A 26538-nucleotide genomic window follows, 5' to 3' on the forward strand; every position below is an offset into this window, starting at 1 on the left:
AGTGGTTACATAATTGGGCCTGAAATAACGTAACACTTTGTATTCAGAAAAAAAAAAGGCGCTTGCCACTATGGGTAATTGTACTTGGATTGCAACAATTTCCCCTCCCCTGCTGTGACATTTATTTTGAGAATTCTGAAATGGTAAAAATGAATATTAAGTAACTGAAGCACATAATGGCAGAAATGTTACCTACTATTAGATACCCATGTGTGCTAGGTTGTCCTATGAAATGGCGGTAAATTGCCCCCAAATCAGGAAATTCTGCGTGCAGAAGAAGGCCTTTGTAGCCCTGCGAACATGTGGAGGCTACACACCTCGTCTCACTCCCAACATCCCTTTTCTTGCCAGCTCTGGGGTCAGTCTATCATGCATTGAGAGGGAAGATCTGAATGGGAAATCTTCACACATTAGGTTGATCATCCGGAAGTTTCTAAGCACATTCAGGAGAGCATTCTGCCTTCTGCATTCATGCACAATTTATGAAGCTCTGAAGCTCTAGCAGTTGGGGACAGGGATGTTTGAGGTGGGACTAGGTGGGCAGTTCTGCCCCTTCCACACATTCTGAGAAGGAGGGCTCCTGCGTGCAGCAAACACCCACCTCGCACTGCACATCTGGGCCCCATTGAATGGGACAGTGATGATGCACAAATCCATTTGAGATTACTAGTTGCATGCGACTAGAATTGGACCGGGGCTAAGGGGGGGAAAACCCAACCTTCTAACAATACGATGGCAACTCAGAGAGATGTTATTCAAACTCTATCCCTATGGCTGATTTTAAGAAATTACACTTCTGTCTTCACTTCACCTGAACTCTGGATTTGCAAGAGGTGCATATAACAAATCTGTATACATCATTTCTTTTCCTTCATGAGATTTCAAGTAGCTCCCATTTTGCCACAGCACTGAACCATTAATTGCTTTTGCATACACTGTCTCTCTGTGTTTGAGTGCATGTCTTTTATGTTACCTACATTTATTAATTTGCATGGTAGGATGTTCTTAGCTTCGGATATGGTGCTGCATATTTAGGCTTGGTTTAGTGGGCCAGACAAACCAGTGTTTGACTTCTGAAGTGTAAGGCTTAGATTTCCAGATGAAAAGGCTTTTTTGGTCTTCTACCTGTTCTCTAGTGGATGTTTGTTTGTTTGTGTTTTGTCATAACCACCACATACTTGGGCAAGACTGGCATTGCTTTGATGACAGAGGCTAGGGTAATCTACAGTCGAGGTTAGAGTTGTGTTTGGCAGTGTAGTTACCTGTGGGAAGCTTGCAAAAGGGATGCCTTAACGAAGCCTGGCTCTAGCTGTTGCTAACGGTTCATCACACAGTGCCTAAAACTAATTATTTTAATAAAAGTTGCATGTGGTTTTGCGTTGGCTGTGTTGGTAAGACTTGTTGTGTTTTTAACTCTCGGTTTGTTTCCAAAATACATTTTTGCTTATTTTTTTCTTTAATAAACATTTTTCAAAATTCATCAGACAACCTAGGAACTCTTCCCACCTGACTTTCTCAAAAACCATCTTAGTCTTTTAGTGGAGTACTTTTCAGCCATTACTTAGGTCAGTGTTTCCCGAACTTGGGTCTCCAGCTGTTTTTGGACTACAACTCCCATCATTCCTAGGTAACAGGATGTGGTCAAGGCTGATGGGAAATGGAGTCCAAAAACAACAGCTGGACGCCTAAGTTTGGGAAACACTGCTTTAGGTGATAGGGTTTTCTTAACTTGTTCACTGAGGATTCACAAGAAGCGATTCACCCGAAGTGAATTGTCGCCTGAAGGTTGCCTGGGGTGGTTTTGCTACTCAGGTGGTTTCGATGCATTCCTGTTGTGAACAATTTTATTGCTGGGTAATTTCTGTGTGACAGGAGTATATCAGGCGACAGCTAGAAGAGGAGCAGCGGCACTTGGAAATTCTTCAGCAGCAGCTGCTCCAGGAGCAGGCCATGTTACTGGTAACGCACCTGTATCTGTTTTTGTTCAGTAGCAATAGGTTTTTTCCCTTTCTCTGGCTGGTGTCCCAGGCTTTTCCCAGTTGGACACAACTGAGCTTTACTGTATGCACAATAGAACTTGGAACAAAAGCCATTTATGTTATAGCGCATTGGGCTGGCAGGCACATGTGAAAATTACTGTATCACAGTGCAATAAGAGTAGATTTCTGTTTTTAAAGTTGGGGATGTACTGGCTTGGTAGTCAAGTTTTTTGTTTTTTTGTTTTTGGAACAGCCCTCCTTAGAATAACAAGAGTGCAGACCATAATATTTATTCTTCTTATTATTAAACACTGAATATAAAGGCCAGGTTGTTGTCTCCTTCCCCCTTCCCTTCCCCTACCTCACCTCCAAAAACACACTGTCCTTCAAGATTACACTTGATTGCTCTTCTTTAAAAAATAATTTAATTAATTAAAACGCCACTGTTCCTTTGGGTTTCCAGTCTTGCTCAGGTTAGCATAAAACATCACCAAGAAAAAAACTATACCAAAACCCAATACGTGCTCCTTGGGGTCCAGTTTTAATGGTTGGTACACCCGGTTGCATTGTAGCAATAGTATACCCTTGGTACTCACGTCTTGAATGCTGACCTGTTTTCTCAAAGGAATACAGATGGCGGGAAATGGAAGAGCACCGACAAGCAGAGAGGCTGCAGCGCCAGTTGCAACAGGAGCAGGCGTATCTCTTGTCACTTCAGCATGACCATAGGCGGCAGCAGCAGCAGCAACAACAGCAACAGCAGCAACAGCAACAAGAAAGGAATAAACAAAATTATCATACTCCTGAGCCTAAATCCCATTATGAGCCTTCTGAAAGACCACGGGAGGTAACTGAAATTTTGAAATTTAGCAAGCTTTCTTCAACGCTTATTCATTTAAAACATTTATGCTCCATATATGCATACAGTGGATCCAACTTTTGAGTTGCGAACGCGGCAAACCTGGAAGTGGGTTTGCTGCTTGCATGTGCGCAGAAGCACTCTGCAGCACTGTGCGCATAAGCAGAAGTGGTCCTCCAGTTATGGCATTTTGGGGATATGGCCGGCCTCCGGAACGGATCCTGTTCGTAACTGGAGATACCACTGTGTGTGTGTGTCTACGTGTGTACACACACACACACACACACACACACGAGAGAGAGAGAGATATTCATATTCATTCCAAGGAACTCAAGAAAGGCTACATATTTCCTCTAGTTTATCATCACAATTATCCTGCAAAGTAGCTGAGGCTTAGAGTGATGATTTGAACCTGCTGCCTTTGCAGAGATGCCCAGTCCTGGATGTTGAACAGTATTGGGAGCCAGTGTGCTTCAGAGGTGGAAAAATGGACTCTGAGATTCTTTTAAAGTCTTTTAGGATTGGATCTATTTCTGCCCATTCTGTATGCAAGCGACCATTATATCATTTTGCAGCAATAGATTCCATATATGTGTGTAATTTCATGTGCATTATATGGAGAATGCCACTACCAACCCTCTGGAGGAGCCAAGTGTGATGAATACACTGTAGGCAAGGATCAGAGGTGGGCTGATTTTCCAGCCATTTTCATTTTCAGCCATTCTTGAGCTTCTCATTGAGAAACTGATAAACCTTCTAAGGGAGTCCTGGGTTTTTATGCCCACATTTTGCAAACCTTTGCAGTCGATCATTATGTAGAAACACTGTTGTTCTATTAGCACCGTTTCCCCCCCATTTCTGGTCGTGTGTCTGTATGTCAGTGTCAAAGAGAGAACCGTTTTACTAGTTAGAAAGACATAGTAATTCAAATGTGCTTTTGTAGTTGATGCAACTTTTGCAAAGTTTTGTCATACCTGGTATTCCTTGAAATCCCACAAAAGCTTCAGACAGTCTTCCCAGTCAAATGTGGCCGTGCAAGTCCAGCTGACATACTTTTTGGTTTTTCTTTCAGGTTGACGATAGATATAGGAAAAATAACCAGGGCTCCCCTGAAGCACAGTCTAAACAGACGAGCAAAGTGTTGGAGCCACCAGTGCCTTCAAGATCAGAGTCCTTTTCAAATGGAAATTCCGAGCCTGTTCAGCCTTCACTGCAAAAGCCAATGGAACCACAGGTAAAGGCAGAAAAGGTCTCTGGGAGAAGTATGTGGGAAGCTGGTGAATGACCAAGAGGTATGGAAAGCCACAGATACAAATGAAAAGCGTGAGGATGACTGTGTCTTGGAAAACACGTTCATTATGTGTGAATGACTTGTAACTCCTGCGCTAAGCGAAGCTAGCTAACACTGCCCTTGCACCTACTTTTTTTCTTTTCTCCTGGTAAAACTTAAACTTGCCCTGACTTCCTGCAGCTTTCCTTAAAAGTTTGGTGGGTTGTAAGGAAGAAAAATGTGTTTTAGTGTATTCTGTTGAAAAACTTGCGATCAAATACAGAAACACTTGCATTCCGCCTGCTGACTTGGATCTTTTGGAAGGACAGCGATGCAGCAATTGACCCAGAATCTCATTCCTTTTTAATGGTGGTTTCCCTTAAAATTCTTCCAATGACAGCTGAGTCATCTAGTGGCATGACTTAAGTAGCAAGCTACTTAGGGCAAAAACAAACAAACAACTGCGTTGCACTTCTGCAATCAACCCGACTCAGTCCGTCTGTGAAAGCAGTCTTGGCCAGACAGCCATGCAACCAGGTCTCCAGGTGTAACTTCACCTTCATGATTGCTTTTGAGGGATGATTCCTTTGGCTACAAACAATATTTCACTGATATGTTCCCCTTTCTTTTTACTTAAGGATTAAAAAAACAACAACTGAGTTTCTAGTTGAATTCATTTCATGGGATTCTCTTTGTATATTTATGGGTGACACCATGTAGGTATAATATATTTTCAGAAGTAGCCACCTCTACCTTTTTAGCCTTGTTCAGGTACAATCTATATACAAACAGGTTGTTGTTCACCTGTGTAGCACAAGTGCAGAACCCTCTTTTATTTTGAGGTGATGTGTTAGAAGAAAATAACCTGTTTTTGAAAACCTTAGCTACTTTTGTAAATATTTGGCTGTTACATTTTAATAGATCTTTGAAAACCTTTACAGCGGTATAGGTTGTCAGTAGAAGCTCAAGAAAAACACTTTTCTAAATATATCTAAAGTGCAGTTTTAATATAATACACTCTACATTCTAGAAGCTTGCAGCAAAACAAATTGGCCGCTTCAAATCACTATGTGAAATTGTGGTGGTGGTGTCGATTGGGACGGCATTTTGCTCCCCTTTTAATTTCCTGTCTTCTTTGTCCTTGAAGCACTTAGAATTCCTTCGTTTATCCTAAGTTTGCAGTCTTATTCCATCTACTTGACTCCTGGATTCCTCATTCCTTAGCTCCTCCTAAACTCTGGCGATTCTGTACAATATCCCTTTATGACATTTTAATCTCGGCAACACATGATCCTTTTTTTCTGGATCTAAAAGAAGCTGACCTGTAAACTGTTAAGAGTCTGTTCAGCTGAACATTCCATGCCGGTGGATCAGCCAAAATCATGAGGGACTTTATTGCCATAATCAGAATTTGATACACCCACAATACTTGTTCTGAACAAACACACACGTACATCCACTTTCTCACACTCTTGTTGCATTTAATTTTGCCCAGTGCTCACTGTGCCCAGAGTCCTGTGACTACTTGTTTGTAGGGTGAAGTTGAATCTGGACTACTTCCCAGATTAATAGAAATGGGGTGAATTTGGAAGCATTGAGGAAAACATTTCCATTTCCTTTCACAATATTAGGAGTGGGGAAAATTACTCTGGTGTGTTTATTTACTTTTTAAAAATGTCCTTAATGAGGTGTGCAGGCAGGAAAAGAGTACTTAGCAAGATTATGTATATCTCCAAAAGAAGTGGCAGTGAATGGTTATTGCAAGGCTTCCCTTGGAGGGTTCAGAGTTAACTATGGATTTAAAGCTGTGCTTCCATAGTGTGTGTGGTCATATTTATGTGTCGTCTCTAATGTGCATCTCTAGTATAAATTACCTGTGACACATACAATATGTGTATATTGTTTTTTATACAGCATAGTGTATGTGCATGTTATATAATGCCACTGTGCACATATTTTCAGCCAGTGACTGCTGAAAATGTAGTCTTATTTTTGTTCTATGTGATTCCGTCTTAATGCCTTAAAAGCAACTTACTGCGTGATCTAAAGATGCCGGCAAATTGTTTTGAAGCTAATATATACCGTACTTTTCCGTGTATAACCCCCCCCCCCACGTATAAGATGCCTCCTATTTTGGGGGACTAAAAATTAAGGAAATGGGGGGAGATTGCACAGAGTTGTTGAGCTTTGTTTAGGAACTAAAACTAACACACACACACACGTCACAACAACCTCCTAACATCTGTCCCCTTGCCAGCAGAAGCAGCCTATTGTCCGCCCAATTGCCGCAGCAACATCCCATCAACACCATCCCTTGCCGCAGACACCAACAACACGCTGCAGACTATCTCTGGCTCGTGGCATCAACCAATCCCATGTCCCCCTAGGCACTACCAATTTATAAGACAACCCCCGATTTTAAACATAATTTTTCAGTAAATTTCAGTAACAACATGGAAAAGTACGGTATTTGCCAATATTATTTTATACTATTCTTTTTGATTTGATACTTGGATTTGAAAATTTTCATCCGGCATAGGTTCTGCAAGATGGAACTTGCCCTTATCTCTTCTTGTTAATTTGTGTGCCCAGAGCATACACCCTCCAAAATGCTGATTTTATGTTCTCCCTTGCTTTTAAGCTCGTATTGATTTTCAACCACATGCTTGCCTTACATCATATCCCAAGTTGTGCTTATCCCGCCACCCAAATACCGTCTTTGCCTTTTTTATTCTGTGTTTTGATGGGGGGGCGGGGGGAGCCCGTGTGAACAGAACGCATTGAATGTTCTATGTTTTGTTTTCTTCGTAAGGTACAGTGGTCCCATCTGGCATCTCTCAAGAACAATGTTTCCCCTGTCTCGCGGTCCCATTCCTTCAGTGACCCTTCTCCCAAATTTGCACATCACCATCTTCGCTCTCAGGACCCAAATCCACCTTCACGCAGTGAAGTGCTAAATCAGAGTTCTGACTCTAAGTCTGAGGTACCCGACCCCACCCAAAAGGCCTGGGCTAGATCAGACAGTGACGAGGTGCCTCCAAGGGTAAGGAAGTAGAAAGACAGAATTCTGATATTTTTTTTAACAAAAAGAAACAAAAAGCAAAGCAAAAGTAATGAAAGGCATGCGCTAGATTTTTAACTAGTGAATTGCATACTCATAAGAACGACAATGGTATCAGAAACAGTACTTTAGGCAAGGAATTCTCCCTCCCCTTCTTCAGCCAAGATGTTACAGGAATTTCTGCCCTAACTTTACACAAAAATGCCGTATGGGCAGTGGCTGTTATATAGAAGTAAAATATTATGCCAAGTGATGTAGAGAAGAAAGCATATGAATAGCTGAAAGCTATCTCTTTGCCTCTAAATGGAATATCAGGCTTTAAACCGGTAGTTTTGTTGAGACATTTCTATCCACAAAGAAAGTGTTTTCCTGCTTGGTTTACTTCTGTCACATATAATCTTGCTTTCCCCCAGTTCTCTGCCTTCTACTGATCCATTACTAGGCATTTGTTGGCTCCTTAGAGCTTAATTTCCTAAATTTCCCATGCTATTATAGCAGATTGCTTTTTGCATCCCTTGCTTCAAAGTCCTGTGTTCTAAACCGTCATGGTAGTCTGTGAGTGGGTATTTGTGTTTGTTTGCTAGTTACCTACTAAACTCTTACGTTCTTTCCAGCATCTTAGATGCGGTCCAAAATGAGCTTAAGTTGGTGAATTATTTTAGAACTATCTTGCTCAAAATGCTAGTGTTTTAATAATGTACCCCAATACATTGTTGCAGCAACATGTTGTTCTTTTATTTTTTTGCTATGCCGTGTTATCTGAATTGTTTATTCTTCCATGCAAGGTACCTGTGAGAACAACATCCAGATCACCTGTGTTATCTCGACGAGATTCGCCGCTGCAGGGCAGTGGACAGCAAAATAACCAAGCAGGTCAAAGAAATTCCACAAGGTTTGTGGTATTGGGTTTCCCACTTCAGCTATTGGGAGGAGCAAATTGGAATCCATTGTTCCCCAAAAACACTTAGTGTTGAGAGATGCTGTTGTAAGGCAGTTTCTGCTGTATCTGAGAAGCTTCTAAGGGGAAGTTTATACAGTCTCATATAGGAAGTTATCTCATGCCATTCAACTATAGTTGGCTTTCTTTTGGAACCGCATCTTAAAGCATGTTCATAGGTAGTGCAGGCAAAAGGCCTCAAATGAGTCTTAGTCAAGATGCTCTGAGTGGGAACCAACTCCCCAATTGCACCCACCTCTTCCTCTCACCTGTTGTCTATTCTCATGTTTGGGATCGGTCCATACCACCTCTCAGTAGGAGAGCACAAGCCATGTGAAAGTTACTGCTTCTTCTCCTTGCTCCTCTCAGTAATTGCTCATTCAGAGAGGGCTACGAGGCTTTATTGGGATTGGAAATAGGCAGTCTGCTGTGGCAGGATAACACTGGTCCCGGACACTGGGTCTTTTCGTAGTGTTTGTCTGATTGTATCTCCAGCTAGAGATAACCTGAAAGCAATTGTGTGTGCATCATGAAGTGCTTGTTCAACTTAGAATCATAGAATTGCAGAGTTGGAAGAAACTTCAGGCGTTTCACGTATTCATTCTGACTACTCATGAGAACGTGAGATTAAAATAACAACAATAATAATATAATTTATCATTGATACCCCGCCAATCTGGCTGGGTTTCCCCAGCCACTCTAGGCAGCTCCCAACCGAATATTAAAAACACAATAAAGCATTAAACATTAAAATCTTCCCTAAACAGGGCTGCCTTCAGATGTTTTCTAAAAGTCAGATAGTTGTTTATTTCCTTGACATCTGATGGGAGGGCGTTCCACAAGGCGGGCGCCACTACTGAGAAGTCCCTCTGCCTGGTTCCCTGTAACCTCACTTCTCTCAGTGAGGGAACCACCACAAGGCCCTCGGTGCTGGACCTCAGTGTCCGGGCTGAACGATGGGGGTGGAGATGCTCCTTCATGTATACTGGGCCGAGGCCGTTTAGGGCTTTAAAGGTCAGCACCAACACTTTGAATTGTGCTCGGAAACGTACTGGGATAGTGTTAGAGGACTAAGAATGTCTTCCGGAAAAAAGCAGCATTGTTAAGGCAATAAAATAAAATATTAACCTTGATCAATGTGGGTTTTTTTCTTTTTAAAAAAGCAAACACCTTTTATTTTTATTTTCCCACATAGCAATATAGAGCCTCGCCTGCTCTGGGAAAGAGTGGAGAAGCTGGTGCCAAGACCTGGGAGTGGAAGTTCCTCTGGTTCCAGCAATTCCAGTTCACAGCCCGGGTCACATCCTGGGTCCCAGAGCGGATCGGGAGAGAGATTCCGAATGAGATGTAAGACACGACGTTTTCCTCTCTCTTTGTCCTTAGGAGTCTGCAGATTAATCTGCATTCTTCTTTCGTATTTGTTCGTTCACTCAGGCCAGGGGTGGCGAACCTTTTTGGCTCCCCGCAAGCCAACTTCCAACAGGTGGGCAGGACAACCTACCTGTCAATCACATGACACCATTATGCCTGCATATGATTGACAGCTGGCTGCCCCGCCCAACTGTCGGAATCCCTGGTGCAGGGTTCCAAAGTGCCCAGCACCCACCAGACTGTGGGGCACTCGGGAACCATGGTACAAGGAGTGTTGCCAGCCCTAAGCTTAGTGCTTGAGGAGAAGCGTCAATCGTAGGCTTGGCAAGCTGCTACTTCCTCCCTCCCTATCAGCCGAATTTGGAAGTGTTGACTGAGCAAGCCAATGCCTGCAAAAAGTAGGTTTCTTTCTCTCCCATTAACTTGCCGTCAGCTGATGGGGATGGGGTAGAAAGAAACTGGCTTTTTGCAAGCTGCAAGAGTGACTTGCAGCTGATGCCTGCATGTGAAATGTAACCGATATGCTTTTGTGCCTAATTGAACCATTACGTGTAGTGCTGTATATAAGAAAACCATTACGATTGTAACTAACGCCTTATCTCGGTGGGGAGGGGTGTTATGTACTGAAGTTCTCACCCTGGGCCAGCAGGGGGATACTGTAGATAGTTATGCAAATAAGGGATCGAAAGTGACATTCAGTGATTGGATAGTTTTAGAAAATTGTTACAGTTACGTTGTACTGGAGCTCTATATAAGCAGGCTGACTGAACCCTTCTGTTCTGGCCTGTGAATAAACTAGAACTGTTTGAAGAATCGCTGTGTCATCTGATATGTTCACCCACAACTTAACACAAAGCACTTTTCTTTCTCCCCTACATACCAACCTCCTTTTTGTACGAAGCAGGGAGAAAGTGCACAGGCAGCCATGGCAGGATTTAACCCCCTCTCAGCTGATGAGCAGGGAGTTAAATCCTGACGCTTTGGCTGAAGATACCTGTTCCCTGCTAGGAACAGATAGGGGCAGCCAGCGCAGAAATGGACCCCACCCTCCTTGCCCATAAGTACCAGCAGCCATTTGATAGGTGGGTGGGCACCAGGGGAAATGGCTTCAAAGACCTACTCCAGTGTCTCTCAAACTTGGGGCTTGATAACTGTTGTTGGACTACAACTCCCATCATTCTGACCACTGGTCCTGCTGGCCAGGGATGATGGGAGTTGTGGTCTAACGAGCTGGAGCCCCAACTTTGGGGAACAGTGGCCCAACTGGTGGGCCAGGATTGGCCCACAGGTTGCAGATTCCCCACCCCTGATTAATTAATTTAAGGTATCTCAGGGGGGATGGAGAAATAAGATGCATTGAAATATTAAAACTCCTATTGCTTTAACATTCCTCTTAATTTGCAATTAACTTATTCTTTCCCTACCTCTTTTTGGTCTTTATTCATGTAGCATCGTCAAAATCTGAAGGTTCACCATCGCAACGTACTGAAAATGCAACAAAAAAACCAGAAGATAAGAAGGAAGCTTTCAGACCTAGCAAACCTGTGGTGAGGCTCTCAGACTATGTTACCTCCTCATCTGTGTCTGATACTTAGCATAAAAGCTTGTCGTGTGAAGTTTTACATAAGAGACGGCCTACTGATATGTTTAGGGTGTAGGAGTGGAGAGTTAAGAAGGGGGGAAAAAGTTGGAAATGTTGGAAAGTTACATGGAAAACTTATTTTCATAAAATCCAGCATTAGATATTCACTCAAGTTAAATCCTGTGAACAAACAAACAAGCAACAACACACTGAGCTAATCCATTTCCTGGAAATTATTTTTACTATTTTATTTCATTTTATTATTTGTACCACGCCCATTGTCAGGGAACTGCCATCAGTGCCGGAGGGAGAGAGCAAAATCCAGAGGGATTCCAGAGAGCGTCCCGGGATTGGGAGAGGCAGCCCATCTTCTGGGGAAGAGAATCAGCGTAGCACCAGTGGAGAAGGGGGGCAGATGGGGGAAGCGGCGAGGCGGTCCCATGACTCCTTGCCGGGGACCAGCGGGGAGAGTAGAGGTCCTCCGCTGCCTACGCCCTCCTTGCGCAGAAGGCTTTCGCGCAGAGAGAGTAGGAGGAGACTAGGCATCAAAGAGCTGCTTTGCTGGAAGAAGTTTAAGAAACGCCCACTGACGGATTCTGCCAGCGATTGAGACAGCCACGGGTGAGTGGCTGTCCGGACAGAAAAGGTTCACTCAGGCAACCCAGCCAGGTGTTTGCACCGGCTTACGCACGAGCAACCCCTAGAACCACTACACCCATCATGCTGCCATTCCCCAGCCACACTGGACACATGCACAGTGCATTAATGCATATCCTGGAAAAAGTACACAAACCCTTCTAAATGGATAGTTTTCAAATGTATTGAGGCGGTATCCACATAGAAGCTTTCTGTACATGACGCTTCTCTTGCATTGCTTAAATCTCTACTCAAAGTGAGCAGGACACTTTTCCATAGTTCAGTTTCTTAATAGGCAACCAGCCTATTATAACTATATTAGTAATAGTAAGAGCTATCAGATTTGCAACAATCCTAGCTATCTGTGGCAAGAAACTGCAAGTCCAGTAACCATTTGATAACCATTTCTGAAATACAGAAAACAGCCATATTTGAATTTTTATTTTACACTGTTTTTGGAAAATGAAGTTTCTGGAAATAATAGAAACATGGCTGCAAAGAGTTTTAGAATATACTGGTACAAGAGATGGTAGTTTTGGTGGACTAGGGGGACTAGACTAGTTCCCTAAACATTCCCCTGTTGCTACCTTCCCAAAGCCCAGGAAGCTTCGGCCTGGCTTAGGGAAGGAAACCTAATGCTCTGTGGTCCAAGAGCCCACTGTCACCTTTCCAATATGTAGTTCAGTCCTGAAATTATGAAGACATAGTCGTTTTTTCTGAATTGTTAAGATGCATCCTGCACTGTAGCACCAGCCACACATGCTGTGCTCTTACCGTCTGCAAAGGAAATAGCTGTAGCTCTTACCTATACAAATTGGATCAAAGAAACTGGAGAAAGTCTGCATGTGGCAAAGCCAGTTACAAGGATTCTTGCTTGGACGGTTTGCGAAAGTGTGTAGTTAGTATAGTACAAGCTTTTTGCTGCCTTGGCCTGGTCATTAGTTACTGGTCGGCTGTCAGAAGGAGATGATAATCCTGAGCGAGCGTTCTTCTGTTCAAACAAATAGCAAGGCACAGCTAACGACTACTTCTAGAATTGTACTGAAAACTCCTGCTTTTTCAAAGTACAGTGTTCTTCATTTTAAACGAATATTGGTTATCAGAATGCATCACTGAAACGGAGCAACAATCACACCATGAGTAAATGCCACATAACAACTCTTTTTTTGTTGTTCCTTCCAAACATCTAGCAGAGCATTTCAAGTTATCCCCTTCATGTTACCATTTTTCCTAATGTGTGTATGTGTAGAATGGTTGAAAAAGCAAGTCTGTTATCTCCCCAACACAGTCCTGATTCCTACTCATAATATTGTTGTAGCTCGTTGTTTTGTGTTCTATTCCTTTGTTCCTTAATGGCAGTTTTTGAGCAAGCTAGTGATGCAGCTTTAGAACCTTGAAGGCTGGATTTATTTTCTTCCTATACTAAACTTGTGTTGTAATGTTTGTTTTCCCCCAATTGCACTCCATTCACTCTTGCCCTGATGTCAATTTGCTGAACCTGTTCGTATGGCTGGTCTTCAGGGAGAAGTGGTAAGCAGTCAACTGTTCGTTTAATGCTACTGAGAGCAATGAACCCTCTTGCCTTTGTAATTATTATAACATTTGCACAGCTTTGCTCCGAGACACCTTGGGTGATACCCAACAGTGCTCTTCCATTCATGTAATGGGACTTCCTCTTCATCTCATCTCCCACTGCAGACCTTATGTGCTCCCCAGATCTGTTCCAGAGGATTGGGGAACCCTCCCGGAGCAGAATATGGGGGTACGAGGGACTGCAGCAGAGCAGAGAGGAAAGGGACACTCCATCCCATCTGTTAGTGTTTGATGATGGCGAAAGACACTAGGCAAACTTCCTAGTAATCAGCTTGACACCTGCTTTTTTAAGTGAAGTGTGTTACTTTCTATTTGAAATACACTTAGTTCAAATAAAATTATCAAGCTGCTTGGCCATTTTGCACCATGCACACCAAAGAAGTAATAGAATTTAAAAAAAAGTTTTCTGAAGTAATAGCATGGGCCTTTAAATCAAAAGCATCAGCTGTGACTAAATAGATCTAGCTTTTGGAACCCGAAATGGGCAGTCTTATCCATCTGCTTGCATCCTTTTCTGCAGTCAATCACCTTTTGCTTTTCCTTCTGCTCCTTCTAGAATTTAACTGATTTGGCGAAGGAATTACGGGCAGTCGAGGATGTGCGGCCTCCACATAAAGTGACTGATTATTCATCATCCAGTGAAGAGTCGGGAACAACTGATGAAGACGATGATGACATGGAGCAGGAAGGAGTTGATGAATCTACTTCGGGACCAGAAGATGCTAGAGCAGTGTTAGTTCTCCTTTCCCTCTCTTCCTGATGTGATGTATTAATGGAACTTTTGCTTACAAGGCAATTTCATTTTGTGAATTCTGGTAGGGCTTCCAATACTGTATTTAGGTATGGAAATTGTGACCCGTGAAAGGTGTTTAACCATTGCTATCTTTTAGTTCTTCTCTAATTCTATGATCCTATAGAATATAGGATTGTGTGTGTCTCCTTCCATAATATAAACATAACATTGGCAATATGCTATATAAGGGTTCACAATATCCGATAGTAGGAAAATGAATATATCTTGAAGATGTGGATAAAGTAAGATGAATAGATAACTGAAAAGTGCATGTTTTGAAGGCACCAATACAGTAATTAGTTTCAGTTTTAATACAAATATTTGACTCGCCATTCCCTGAGAAGCTACTAGCCAATTTACAAAAGCTTCCGTACCTGGCTGTCTGGATGATGATGGTTTTAATTTCTGTACAGCCCCCCATCCGAGGATCACAGGGCTGTTTACAATTTAAAAACACAAGAGTGTGTATCATAGTAACATACTATCCCCTCGCGCCTCCCCAAAAATTCTTGTTCACTGCAGGCATCCAATGAATGGGGGTTTGCAAATAAATGTTTTCCAGATAGGCAAGGTTTCCACGATTAAACGTGTCCTAGTACTTCTGTTAAAATAATCCTTGTGTGAAATTATTTTAGTATTGTTGTGGGACGCAGGTGGCGCTGTGGTCTAAACCACTGAGCCAGGCTTGCCGATCAGAAGGTTGACGGTTCGAATCCCTGCGACGGAGTGAGTTCCTGTTGCTCGGTCCCAGCTCCTGCCAACCTAGCAGTTCGAAAGCATACCAGTTCAAGTAAATAAATAGGTACTGCTGCGGCGGGAAGGTAAACTGTGTTTCCATGCACTCTGGCTTCCGTCACAGTGTCCCGTTGCACCAGAAGCGGTCTAGTCATGCTGACCACATGACCCGGAAAGCTGCCTGTGAACAAACGCTGGCTCCCTCGGCCTGAAAGCGAGATGAGCACTGCAACCCCGTAGTCACCTTTGACTGGACTTAACTGTCCTGGGGTCCTTTACCTTTACCTTTTTTTTATTACTGTGGATACTGAAGAATCAGAATAGAAACAGAAAGGGCACATGAGGACGTAATCGAAATGTCTCCTTTACCAATCAGATCCACTCTAAACCTCAGCAATGGGGAAACAGAGTCCGTGAAAACTATGATTGTGCACGACGACGTGGAGAGTGAACCTGCAATGACTCCTTCCAAGGAGGGCACTTTAATCGTCCGACAGGTATGCATTCTTTCAAGTGTATTTTTTCCTCTCCCTCTTCCCACCCTCATTAACTCACTCATTCTTTCATACTCTCGTCCTACATAATATCAGTTGCAGGGCATGTAGACACAATTAATAGCCTCTTGTTGAACCATCAGACATTTCAGGCCTTCAAAGGGAGTAATAGTTTCCACACAATGTTTGTGCTTGCGTGCATTGTAGAGACACTTCACAGCACTGTGCTGAGTTTATCTTAGTCTTGGACCAACACAAAGGTTAAAGAGCCACAGGCCACTGGAAGGAATCTCTGTTGTGATTCTCAACCTTTAAGAGGTTTTTTTAAAAGAACAAACAACTAATTGTGGGAGAGCCAGATGCAGCAGAAGAAGAGATCACCTAGTTTGCTTTAAATCAGTTACAGATGCACCATGTGTCCCTCTAAGGAGTTCAGAACAGCTTACATACATTTTCCAAGAGGTTTCCTACCCAGACAGCTTATGAAGCCAGACCTTCTCATCTTTAGCAACAGAACTATCAGGTCACGTGGTCTTTCTGTCTCGAAATGTTATGCACAAAATTGTCAAGGCATTGCTTCCCTTGTCTTGAACTTGCGGGTCTGTTTAGTGTGGTAGTTTGTACAATATGAACCTCACTCATGACCGAGTTTTCCAGTTCTGCAGCTGAACATCCCTATCATAATAGACCCCCTAGGATGTATTAAAATGTCATGCATATTGTTCAGATAACTAAATTAGGACATTCACCAGATGTTTCAAGCACTTTCATCTGATCGTGTCTAAAAAAACCAGAACTAAATTTTAAAAAAAGATGATAGTGAAAATAACCTTAGGGAACGTGCAGGTTGATGTGGTCTTGCAAATTTGGCCAACAGGAGCTTAATTTTGCTGGTGAACAAAGCTGGCTTTGCCAGGGAACCCAAACAATTCCTGTAGTGTGTGGCTGAATTCTTCTCACTGCTACCAACTTTTCTAATGGAGGCATCAAGGCTTGGTTGATGTTATGCATTGGTTGAAGCATTGAAAGTAGACCAGCTTTCTAGGGACAGAGAGACCTTTACGCAGCACTTGAGCAAGACAAGTGTGCCTGTTTTTTCTGCAGAGTACAGTTGACACAAAGCGTGCCAGCCATCATGAGAGCAATGGCTTTGCCGGTCGCATTCACCTCTTGCCAGATCTCTTACAGCAAAGCCATTCCTCCTCCACTTCCTCCACCTCTTCCTCCCCATCCTCCAGCCAGCCGACACCCACCATGTCCCCACAGACACCCCAGGACAAGCTAACTACTAATGAGGTATGTCTTGCCCCCACAGCTGGCTGCTTTCATAGGGTTATTGCTTCATAGCTAGCTTTTCCCGAGGAGCTCCAGCTCAGCGTCCCTTCTCTGCTGCTGTTCTTCTTCTTCCTGTCACTTAACCCCTCACTCCTCAAAAATAACACATTTCAGCTCTTTACGTACCAAAACCCCCTTAACTCTAGAGCAGTTTTACCCCAAACCTGCCAGTTGACTACTCTTGCTCCCCCCCTTTTTTTAATACAACAAGTCATTAATTGCATGGCTTTTGGATAAGCTAAACTGATTGCCCTGTTGGTATTTGTTTAAACGCTGTTTTGGGGAGAGTGCTTACTTGGAGAGGTCACACTTAGGGTAATCTGGCTTCAATAATACCTGGTTTAGCATACTACTAAGTAACTACGCATGTAGTGGGGTCCTTGCTTTGGGAAAAGGAGTGCACTGTCTTAGAAAGGAAGCTTTCTCCAGCCTTACCACAAGAGGCTGCTTTTTTGAAATTTCTTGATGGGGAGAGGGAATGAAGCAGCCGGCTCTTCGATAGCTTGGTTTCTGTTGTTTTATTGTTTTGGAATGTCGTGTGAAAAGATCCGTCTCGGTTTTTGACGGCACAGATCCGCTTTGAAAGGCATTTTGTAAAATTGGAGGCAGCTTTCCTATGACATACCGTATTTTTCACTCTATAAGACGCACCAGACCACAAGATGCACCTAGTTTTTGGAGGAGGAAAATATTCTGAATCTCAGAAGCCAGAACAGCAAGAGGGATCGCTGTGCAGTGAAAGCAGCAATCCCTCTTGCTGTTCTGGCTTCTGGGATAGCTGCGCAGCCTGCATTCACCCCATAAGACGCACACAACATTTCCCCTTACTTTTTAGGAGGGAAAAAGTGGGTCTTATAGAGCAAAAAATACGGTAGCTATTCTTTCCATGCGAAGACGTGTCGATACACTTGGAAAGTGCCCTCTGGTGGCAAGGAAAAGCATATGTTGAGCTCTTCCATATGAATTTTTGTACACATGAGAGGTACCTAAACAGAAATACTTCCAACAGATTAGGGATGTGCAGGTTTTAAAGGGAGGGGCACCATTTATTTTCAGAAGCTTTTACAAATGAACTGAACAAGGAAGGTAGGACTCAGAACTGAAACTCCACAAAACGCTCCTAAAGCAGCGAGGCTGTTCTGCCAGGGCTTTCAAATGTACAGATGCACACCAGAATCACACTCTTTAAAAAGGTTTCGGTCGGAAGCAAGTTATTTGCTGCACTGATTTGGATAGTCCCTGTGATGTTTACCAGGGACTCTGCCTTCAATCCCAAAGTTGCATGGGGCGGGGGGGAGAGAACACGTTAAGAAAGTGTGAAATTGAGACAGTGTGCATGAAAATTCATGAGATGCTTAAGAATGTTAATATAGTTTGCTTGAAGCAAAAGGGCAAGGAAATCAGATTCTAGCACTGGAAAACAGAAGCCACCTTACAAACCATAGCATATTTGTAGGTGCTGCTTGAATGAAAAAACTCGTTTTTTTTTAAATAACAAAACTAAATTCATGGCGGCGGTGTCTTAATTGTTCCTGGGTTATAGTGTTTTGGAATTTCACAAGAAATCCCATGTTAAAGCTTATCTTTCACAAGAGGCTCCTGCTTGAGGGCACAAGGGAGGAGATAATTTTTGCCCGTTTCCTTTTCTTTACCTCCCCTTCTGTTCCAGAGGGACTTTAACCCTCTAGAGCAGATTTTCTGGAACACACAGCAGGACTGCATGGAAAATGAGGGAGGGTCATTGAATATCTCTTCCCCCACTTCTGCCTGTGGACATGTACAATGAATGGAGCTCTGTCTACTCTGTGCAAGTTTGGAATCAAACCCAGTGCATATTGCCGTAGGGTAGAAGTCAGTTGTTTGAATACTGTCAAGGCCCACCTCTTTCTTTGTTCTAAATACCATGTTTTTAAACAGCCGCAGTGTTTTTGGAGTGGAGAAATAGAGCTTGTAGAATTTGGTGGAAGCAGAGTTCCTTTTAAAACCCTAGTTGCATGAAGTCCACTTTGAGGGACACAATAAAGGTTCTCTGTCTTTAAGAGGTTTTGTAAGAGAGATAACTGAGCCAACATTTCAGATGTATGAAAAAAAGCCTAGTTAAACATCAACTCGCCCTCCCCCCTTTTTTGTCTTTATACATCGCACACTTTGTTTTTAACCCATGTCATTCTGCCTTAAAGTGTAGTGTTGTCCCTGTGACACTTAACTCTCACAATCCGGCAAGGGATTTTTAAAGTCATCCCACTTCCACTTTTTAACAGTTTCATTGTTTCACTTTTCTCCTTTCGTTTGTGTTTTCCATGTTTATTGTGTTTTAACTTCAGGGTGCACCGGTGCCTGAATATTGCTTCATGTCCCTGTCCACACCTCCCCTCCCAAATAAGTCCCCTTGTTCAATAAAGGTTCAGTATTTTTCTGTGAGATGATGGTGGAAGAAACTGCTGCAGCTTTCTGGCAAGAGGCTCAGTTTACAAGGGAGATTTGAGAGCGAAAGAATTGTCCTACAATTAACCGGATGCTAAAACGGCGTATCAAACGTAGAATTGAATGCCTGATTCCTAATTGCTCAAATTTTGTTGCACTAGAGGAGACTATAGTTCCCAGTTGGTCAATAGCTGAGGGTAGAAGACACAGAATAGCAACAACAAAAGCAAGGGAGTATTACAGTAAAAAGATGAAAAGCAGAATATGTTGGGTGTGGAATAAAGAAATATTTACAGAATAGGAGCCTTACATGTTTCAGCAAGAGGAGACATTCTTGTATGCTTGTTTTAGTGAACAGGCCTCATTAAGGACATCTAAATAAGGACTGTGGGTTGGACTGAACTTTCACAGTAGCGCTTAGGAAAAATGTTTATTTAAAATGTTTATGCTACTCACGTGTAGGCAGCACTTGAGGAAGGGGGACGAGAAGGCTTCTAAAACAGTGCTGTCCAGTAGTGGCTGGAGTTATTTGTTTGGGTGTTTTGTGGTCCTATTTGTTTATATTATAACCATTAATGACTCTGAAATTTACATTGCAGACTCAGTCCGCTAGTAACACACTGCAGAAACACAAATCTACCTCCTTTACACCTTTTATAGACCCTAGATTACTACAGATATCTCCATCTAGTGGAACAACTGTGACTTCTGTTGGTAAGTAATATAAACACCAATGAGTAAGGCTTATAGTAACTGTTGAAATGCTTAGAACAGTTCCCAATACAGTCGTACCTCAGAAGTCGAACGAAATCTGTTCTGGAGTTCCAACTTCCAAAACGTTCGGAAACCAAGGTGCAGTTTCCGATTGGCTGCAGGAAGCTCCTGCAGCCAATCGGAAGCCATGGAAGCAGCGTCGTGCGTTCGGGTTCCAAAGAACGTTTGCAGACTGGAAAACTCACTTCCGGGTTTGCGGCATTTGGGAGCCAAAACATTCGATTTGCAAGGTGTTCGACTTCTGAGGTACGGCTGTGTATGTTTCACATTCTGTACCTAACAGAAGAAGAAGAAGAAGAGTTTGGATTTGATATCCCGCCTTTCACTCCCCTTCAGGAGTCTCAAAGCGGCTAACATTCTCCTTTCCCTTCCTCCCCCACAACAAACACTCTGTGAGGTGAGTGGGGCTGAGAGACTTCAAAGAAGTATGACTGGCCCAAGGTCACCCAGCAGCTGCATGTGGTATTTTTCTTCAACTTGATGTGTATATCATGTGTGAGCCGAAATGTATACTAAAAGATAACTGTTTTTTCTCTTTCTTCCTTCCATTTTTTTTGCAGTAGGATTCTCTAGTGAAGCAATGAGGTCAGAGGCAATAAGGCAAGATCCAACCAGGAAAGGATCAGTTGTTAATGTGAACCCTACAAATACACGGCCACAAAGTGACACGCCAGAAATCCGCAAATACAAGAAGAGATTCAATTCTGAGATCTTATGTGCTGCCTTATGGGGTATGCAATCCAGTGTTGGTCGCTAGTTCCTTCCTTTTATATGAACATGTTGCAGATGAAGCATAAGGTCATAACAAAAAACCTATTGGAAATTTGGGACTAATGGTTGTCGAAAGTGTTTTCAGATTAGTTTGCTAGGTGCAGTATATTTATCAGGCCAAAGGTTCAGAAGTATTCATGAAGTTTACTAAAAGTAAATTGGTGAGTCAGTTTGCACAAGAGTAGACCTTCGTATGGGCGAACATTTCCATGAAAATTCCTGGAATGCAATTTCTGTGAGAACACGGCAGGCATGGAAATGAAATCCACCCTGATCCAAACTCTAGATGGAAGGAAACCCTGCTTTAACAGCATTTCTAGAATGTTGATGTGTATTCCACGCCCCGTTGTCATATTCATTCTTGTGTGAAAAGGTTTGGCATTTGCCCAGAGAACTGCAGATATCTACTGAACTGGCCAATCAAGGAACTTTGTGTTCTGACCTGATATTATTTTATCCTAGGGGTGAATTTGTTAGTTGGTACAGAGAGTGGTCTGATGCTGTTGGACAGGAGTGGCCAAGGGAAAGTGTATCCATTAATAAACCGAAGAAGATTCCAGCAAATGGATGTACTTGAAGGTCTCAACGTCCTGGTGACAATATCGGGTAAATATAAATTCTCTTTTTGAAAAAACCATGTTGTGGTCTTTCTTTAACAGAATGGTTCAAACCTCTACTTTATACGCTTTTATCTCTTTTTGCTAACTCTTTCCCCTTTTAAATTGCTGCTTCATTGATCAATAAATCTATCAAAGGTCCCTCCAGAGAACATGCTACTTTTAATATTGGATATGGAGAACTTGTGGCTGTGCAGATGCGGCTGGAATACAGTTCTCATCTATCCCAGACAACGTGGTCTATAGTGAGGAATGATGGGAATTATAGTCCAACAGCAGTCCAACCTGGAGGGTTATAGATTCTCTATCCCTGATTAACCAAGGTGATAGCCAACTAAAGTGTTAATCAGAGTTGTTGCTGGCATCCATCTGTCTTGAGAGACGATGGAGTTCACCTCCAGGGGTGAAGTCAAACCATTGTGCTGGCAGCACCAAAGTGCCCTCCCCAGGGCGCAGGCCTGGGCAGTGTGTGTGGAGGTCCTGAGCTGCCCAGACAACACAAACCCCTCACATTCTCACTGATGCGGTCCAAAGAAAAGCAGAGCAATACGTTTGGCATTAGCTTGGCTGCAGGAGTAGCTGGAATGAGGTGTACAAGGTGCCATCTGACTTGTCTTAGGGACTTCACCTTGGATTTGGGTAGGGTTTACTGCTTCGCCTTTTCTTCTCTTGAAGATATCCCATGAGACAGCAGAGGTTTAGAGTTTTCCTTCTCCCAGGTGGGCTACCTTCCCAGGTTGACGAGCCCCATCTGTCCTACTCTTTACTCTACAGCAGGTGCAGAAATCACCTTCTTGACCATTGGTCTTGACTATTGGTCTTGTCCACTCAATCCTCCGGAGCCTGTCTTTGCACGTAGGGGAAGTCCCTAACTCACCAAGGAATGGGGCCCATCAGCTACCCTCTCCTGGTTCAGCCAAACAGTTGAAACAGTTCCTGGGGTGTGGCCGCTATCTCATGCTGACAGCTTCTGGGAGCCGCTAGTGATTGCTGAATGCAGGTGGGGACCAAAGGGGAACAAACTGTCCCAGAAGGAGCATGACATGTCCCTCACCAGAGGTACTACCCCTCCCCTAGCAGCCCATACACCCTACTGAAGTATTACCTACTGCAATTAATGAACATGCCTAAGTTAGGTCTGTTGATTTCAGTAGGTCTGCTCCGAGTATATCTTATTTGAGTATATCTGAGTATACCCAAGAAATTAGTAGGACTACAAACAGAACCTTTAAATACCTAAATGAGACGCATCTCTCTATGGAATACCATTTTGCCTTTAAGCTCTTGTGTTTATTAATGAAAGAGTCTTTGTGACCTCCCACAAAACATAAGGACATCGAATGGCTGTTTCTGCAACTGCTGGGTTGGGACCCACTAATGGGGTACAGCCTGATCCAAGCTGAGTCGTAAGAAGAGCATTACCACCATGCAAATATATAGTAAAAGATGGGTAAGAAATAGATTCCCAAATGCATGCTTGGGTTAAAGGTGGAGCTGAAAAGGTTGATGATATACTTGGTTGATGGTATGTCCCAGTCACTAAGGATCATGCAGTTAAAGGGTTAACATAACGTGCCATAAAAGAGGAAACAATATTCAAGTAGGAAACTAGTGAATGTGGCAAGGAGTCTTGATCTCCAATGACGCAGTTAAAAACAAAGGATCACACACAAGTCTTAACCGCAGTATTTCGCCATCAGCAACATGTGAAGCTTATAAACAAAAAACTACAGGTCTTTTCCCACATCATGTCTGTTACGATAAAACTATTCCAGTGATGCAGTTCAAACCCAAGTTCCCATGGATTCACATGTTGTAACTGAGTAAATACTACTATAGGAAACAAATAAAATGTCTGAGGTAATATTGTGCAAATATTAACACAAATCTAAGCAAACATTCTGTTTGTTTAGGCAGGTCTAGCCAGGGATGCAGTCTTATTGGCATGTGTTGATTTTATCTGTATTTTGATTTTATCTAGCAATTTTAAAATTTTGATTTTATTTGAATTTTATTACGAATATTTTGTATTGTTTGTATTGTAAACTATTTTTGTTATGGTTAAATAAATAAAAATGTGGCTTGAAAGATTGTACTGCTGGATTGTGAGTAAGAGATTGCATGCACCTTGTTTGTCCCTTGCTACAGTCACAGCATAACTATTGTAAGCTTTAGGAGTTTGCTGTTTTGACCTCTCGGCTTAGGTACTGGACTGGAGAATTCAAAAGGTCAAGTTTTGATGGGCACATTGGGCATGGACCAGAAGCAGACCTCTCTGTCGCTTCCTAATCCTCACCTTCCCTACTCCCCACAGGAATTTGGAATTCTGCATTTGGAATTCCCCATATCTGATAGCACCCAACCCCCAATGGCTCTTTATAAAGCAAAATTTTGCACTTGCCTTCCAAATCAGGATTTGAAGCCTGCTTCAACCAGGAAGTAATGAGTTGGCTGTGAGCAAGACTCAGTTGTAATGCAGTGAATTGTAGCTTAGTAAACCATGACTTATTAAACTAGGAATGAGCGCTGGGACCACATACTCCCCCTTATTCCTCCCCTCATACCCCAACTGTGTCGCTTCAATCATGTGTTCTCTCAATCCCCAGTTTCCAGTTACATTCCAGTCACAGGAAACTGTGGTTTAATGCCAGCTTGGTAAACATGATATAAAAGCACGATTGAAGGGCTGAAGTTGATGCGAGAGTTGATGTAGAAGAGTATGTGAGCACAGAGCTTATTACTCATCCCTCAAACCATTATTTGGAGGACTGAAAATGTTAAATCTGAACTGTAGCCTGGTTCATCTTACTTTCTTTAGGTAGAGTTTTGATTTTTTTAAACATAACAGGCAGCAGCAATAGCTGGAAGGAAAGTTTGCCTTTGGTGAGCTTAAATGGTTGGCATAATTAAAAAAAAAAAGTGGATTTTATCTATGATTGCTAATGTGTTTTTGTGGAGGCTTGTATCCCAGCTCTGTACCTTATTGCCCATTCTTACCACACTTTTCTAGGTAAGAAAAACAAATTGAGAGTGTATTATCTGTCATGGTTAAGAAACAAAATTCTTCACAATGACCCTGAGGTGGAAAAGAAACAAGGCTGGACAACTGTAGGTGACTTGGAAGGCTGTGTACACTATAAAGTTGGTAAGTAACTCATCCTGCACATTTATGAAAGTCAGTGAAGATGGAATTATGTAATGGAAAGGTCTGGTTAGGGTAGGAAACTGTTGAAATGGATTGTGCTTAGCTTTTGGTCTTCTCCTGTAAACAAGTCACAAGGTCTAAAAGAGACAGCTGCCTCTTTTATTTATATATTCCAGGATGAATGTTGTAAGAATGTGTTCTTACGTCGCTTTAATCTTCGCTGAGACAACATGTTAACAGGAAACGTGTAAAACTGAGGATGATACACACATCCCTGTCCCTCCTGCCTTGAGAGCAACACATTACCCAACATGCTCTTTGATCTAGTGTAAAGGCAAATGTGTTTTGGTTCTGTAGATCCTTTCCCTGCCACTGTCCCAGTTCTGAACCTGGCAGAGGTTAACTGGTTCACAGGAGCCACGTGAGGTAATTTTTGGGAGGCAGATTTTCAGAGAAATGCCCACGGGCCTCTTATCCTGTAGAGGGATAGGCAAACAAACCCACACACCAGGAAGCCTGTGTTTCTGCTCCTGGTTTCAAGAAATCTTGCAAAGGAAAGATGCCCTGCAATTTTTGGATCTGGTTTTAGTTTTAACTTGAAAGCATTATTTTGGCTGATCCCACTATCGCCCCCTTCCATCCCTTTGTGTAATTTGTCGTCCCCCTCCTTCCATTGAGAGTTCTGATTGTTGCCAAATAGCAAGGATTATTTGAAGCAGCTTTTTCTCCTCATATGCTTAAAAAAACCTCACCCCAACCCTTTAGGAGTCAATAAATGTCACATCCAGAGGGGTCAGAAGACTACTGTGGCTTTTGACAACTTTAACAGTAAACTTTCAGAAAAAGAAATATCTGCACTTAAAAATGTATAGGAATGGTAATCCTTTTTGGTGCTGAACTTCATTAAATAATTTATAAAAACTATATCCAACTCTGTAATGAGAATGATTTAATTCCCTTAAAAAGATGATATACGTGTTTAATGTAATATTACTAAGGCTGACACCCCATTGAAGGTACCAGCTGCTCAGTTGATAATATTTGCATAAACTTGCATATATACAAAATAGCTTTGAAGGGAATTTTTTTTACGATGCATATATGTGTTGCAGCAGTTAATGGCTAGGTTTCCTCAGTTCTATTTTTCTGGTGAGTTCCCCCTGAAAAAAAAGCCCTGGGTTTCCTCTTTGTGACAGGAGAGAATGTTTTTCTTTCTAAAATGGCACCTTCCACCTGTAATTTTAATAAGTCCATTTTAAAAAATAATTAGGTTTTTAAGAAGACGGGCTGCACAATTGGAAGCAGCCCTTGAATCAATCAAAATTGTTTTAAATGATTTTGAGTCCCTGTCAGGGAGAAAGGTGAGATATAAATAAAATACTAATTTGTCAGTCTATCAAACAAAACACGACAGTGCTAAATATTAGTTTTATTATTCATGTCTTTCATAATCCCTTGGATTAATAAGGATATAGCTCCTCCAAAGTGTTATAGCCATTCGGATAATCTTTTGATTGTTGTAGGAATTAATACATTCAAACACTGGAAATGTGAATTTAAGGGATTTTATTCTATACAAGCAAGATACCTTATTTTAAGAAAATAAAATACAAAATTCTCCCCAGAGCACACTTTTCTGAGATATAGCATCAGCTCATATTTTTTTTGGAGAAGACCATGAGCTAACTCAGTTATGAGTGTATATTACATATGACAACATGCATTATTGTTTTTAAACTGGTAGTTCTATAGCAGTCATAAGACAATAATATGACCCCCCCCCTCATTATAATGTAAAAATCATGTTCTCTGTCCTTTTTAATTCCAGTGAAGTATGAAAGAATCAAATTCTTAGTAATTGCTTTGAAGAGTTCAGTAGAAGTCTATGCTTGGGCACCAAAACCATACCACAAATTTATGGCATTTAAGGTAAGGGTTCAGATTGGTAAGTGTGGAACGTAGATAGCTGGCCCAATACAGGTGCATTCCCCAGCCCTACCTGACAATACAAAGGTTCAACCTGTTTTGCTTGCCAAATAGATGCTCTACCACTGAGCTGTGTATTTGATGAGGGTTGTGTGTGACCAGTAGCACACTTAAACGTGCTCTTTATACAAACTTTAGTGCTATCTGATGAAGGAGAATTAGACAGTATTCCATAG

General features: G+C 42.3%; 1 protein-coding gene across 4 annotated transcripts in view; it reads left to right on the forward strand.

Moving 5' to 3' along the window:
- Positions 1 to 26538, forward strand: part of MAP4K4 (mitogen-activated protein kinase kinase kinase kinase 4) — a 137714-nt gene that overhangs the window by 103420 nt on the left and 7756 nt on the right. The window contains exons 14-28 of one of the 4 annotated variants that reach the window (XM_081003346.1): positions 1873 to 1959; positions 2605 to 2826; positions 3911 to 4072; positions 6921 to 7151; positions 7955 to 8061; positions 9302 to 9453; positions 10927 to 11024; positions 13845 to 14020; positions 15193 to 15313; positions 16415 to 16606; positions 19669 to 19783; positions 20404 to 20574; positions 21077 to 21220; positions 24242 to 24376; positions 26205 to 26305. In XM_081003346.1, the coding sequence (XP_080859472.1) occupies positions 1873 to 1959; positions 2605 to 2826; positions 3911 to 4072; positions 6921 to 7151; positions 7955 to 8061; positions 9302 to 9453; positions 10927 to 11024; positions 13845 to 14020; positions 15193 to 15313; positions 16415 to 16606; positions 19669 to 19783; positions 20404 to 20574; positions 21077 to 21220; positions 24242 to 24376; positions 26205 to 26305 (2214 nt within the window). The remainder of the gene's footprint in view (positions 1 to 1872; positions 1960 to 2604; positions 2827 to 3910; positions 4073 to 6920; positions 7152 to 7954; positions 8062 to 9301; positions 9454 to 10926; positions 11025 to 13844; positions 14021 to 15192; positions 15314 to 16414; positions 16607 to 19668; positions 19784 to 20403; positions 20575 to 21076; positions 21221 to 24241; positions 24377 to 26204; positions 26306 to 26538) is intronic. The other 3 variants (XM_081003347.1, XM_081003348.1, XM_081003349.1) reach the window with 3 other exon arrangements.

This window comes from Podarcis pityusensis (assembly GCF_964106645.2).
Source record: "Podarcis pityusensis genome assembly, chromosome: 4".
NCBI classification, from domain to species: domain Eukaryota; kingdom Metazoa; phylum Chordata; class Lepidosauria; order Squamata; family Lacertidae; genus Podarcis; species Podarcis pityusensis.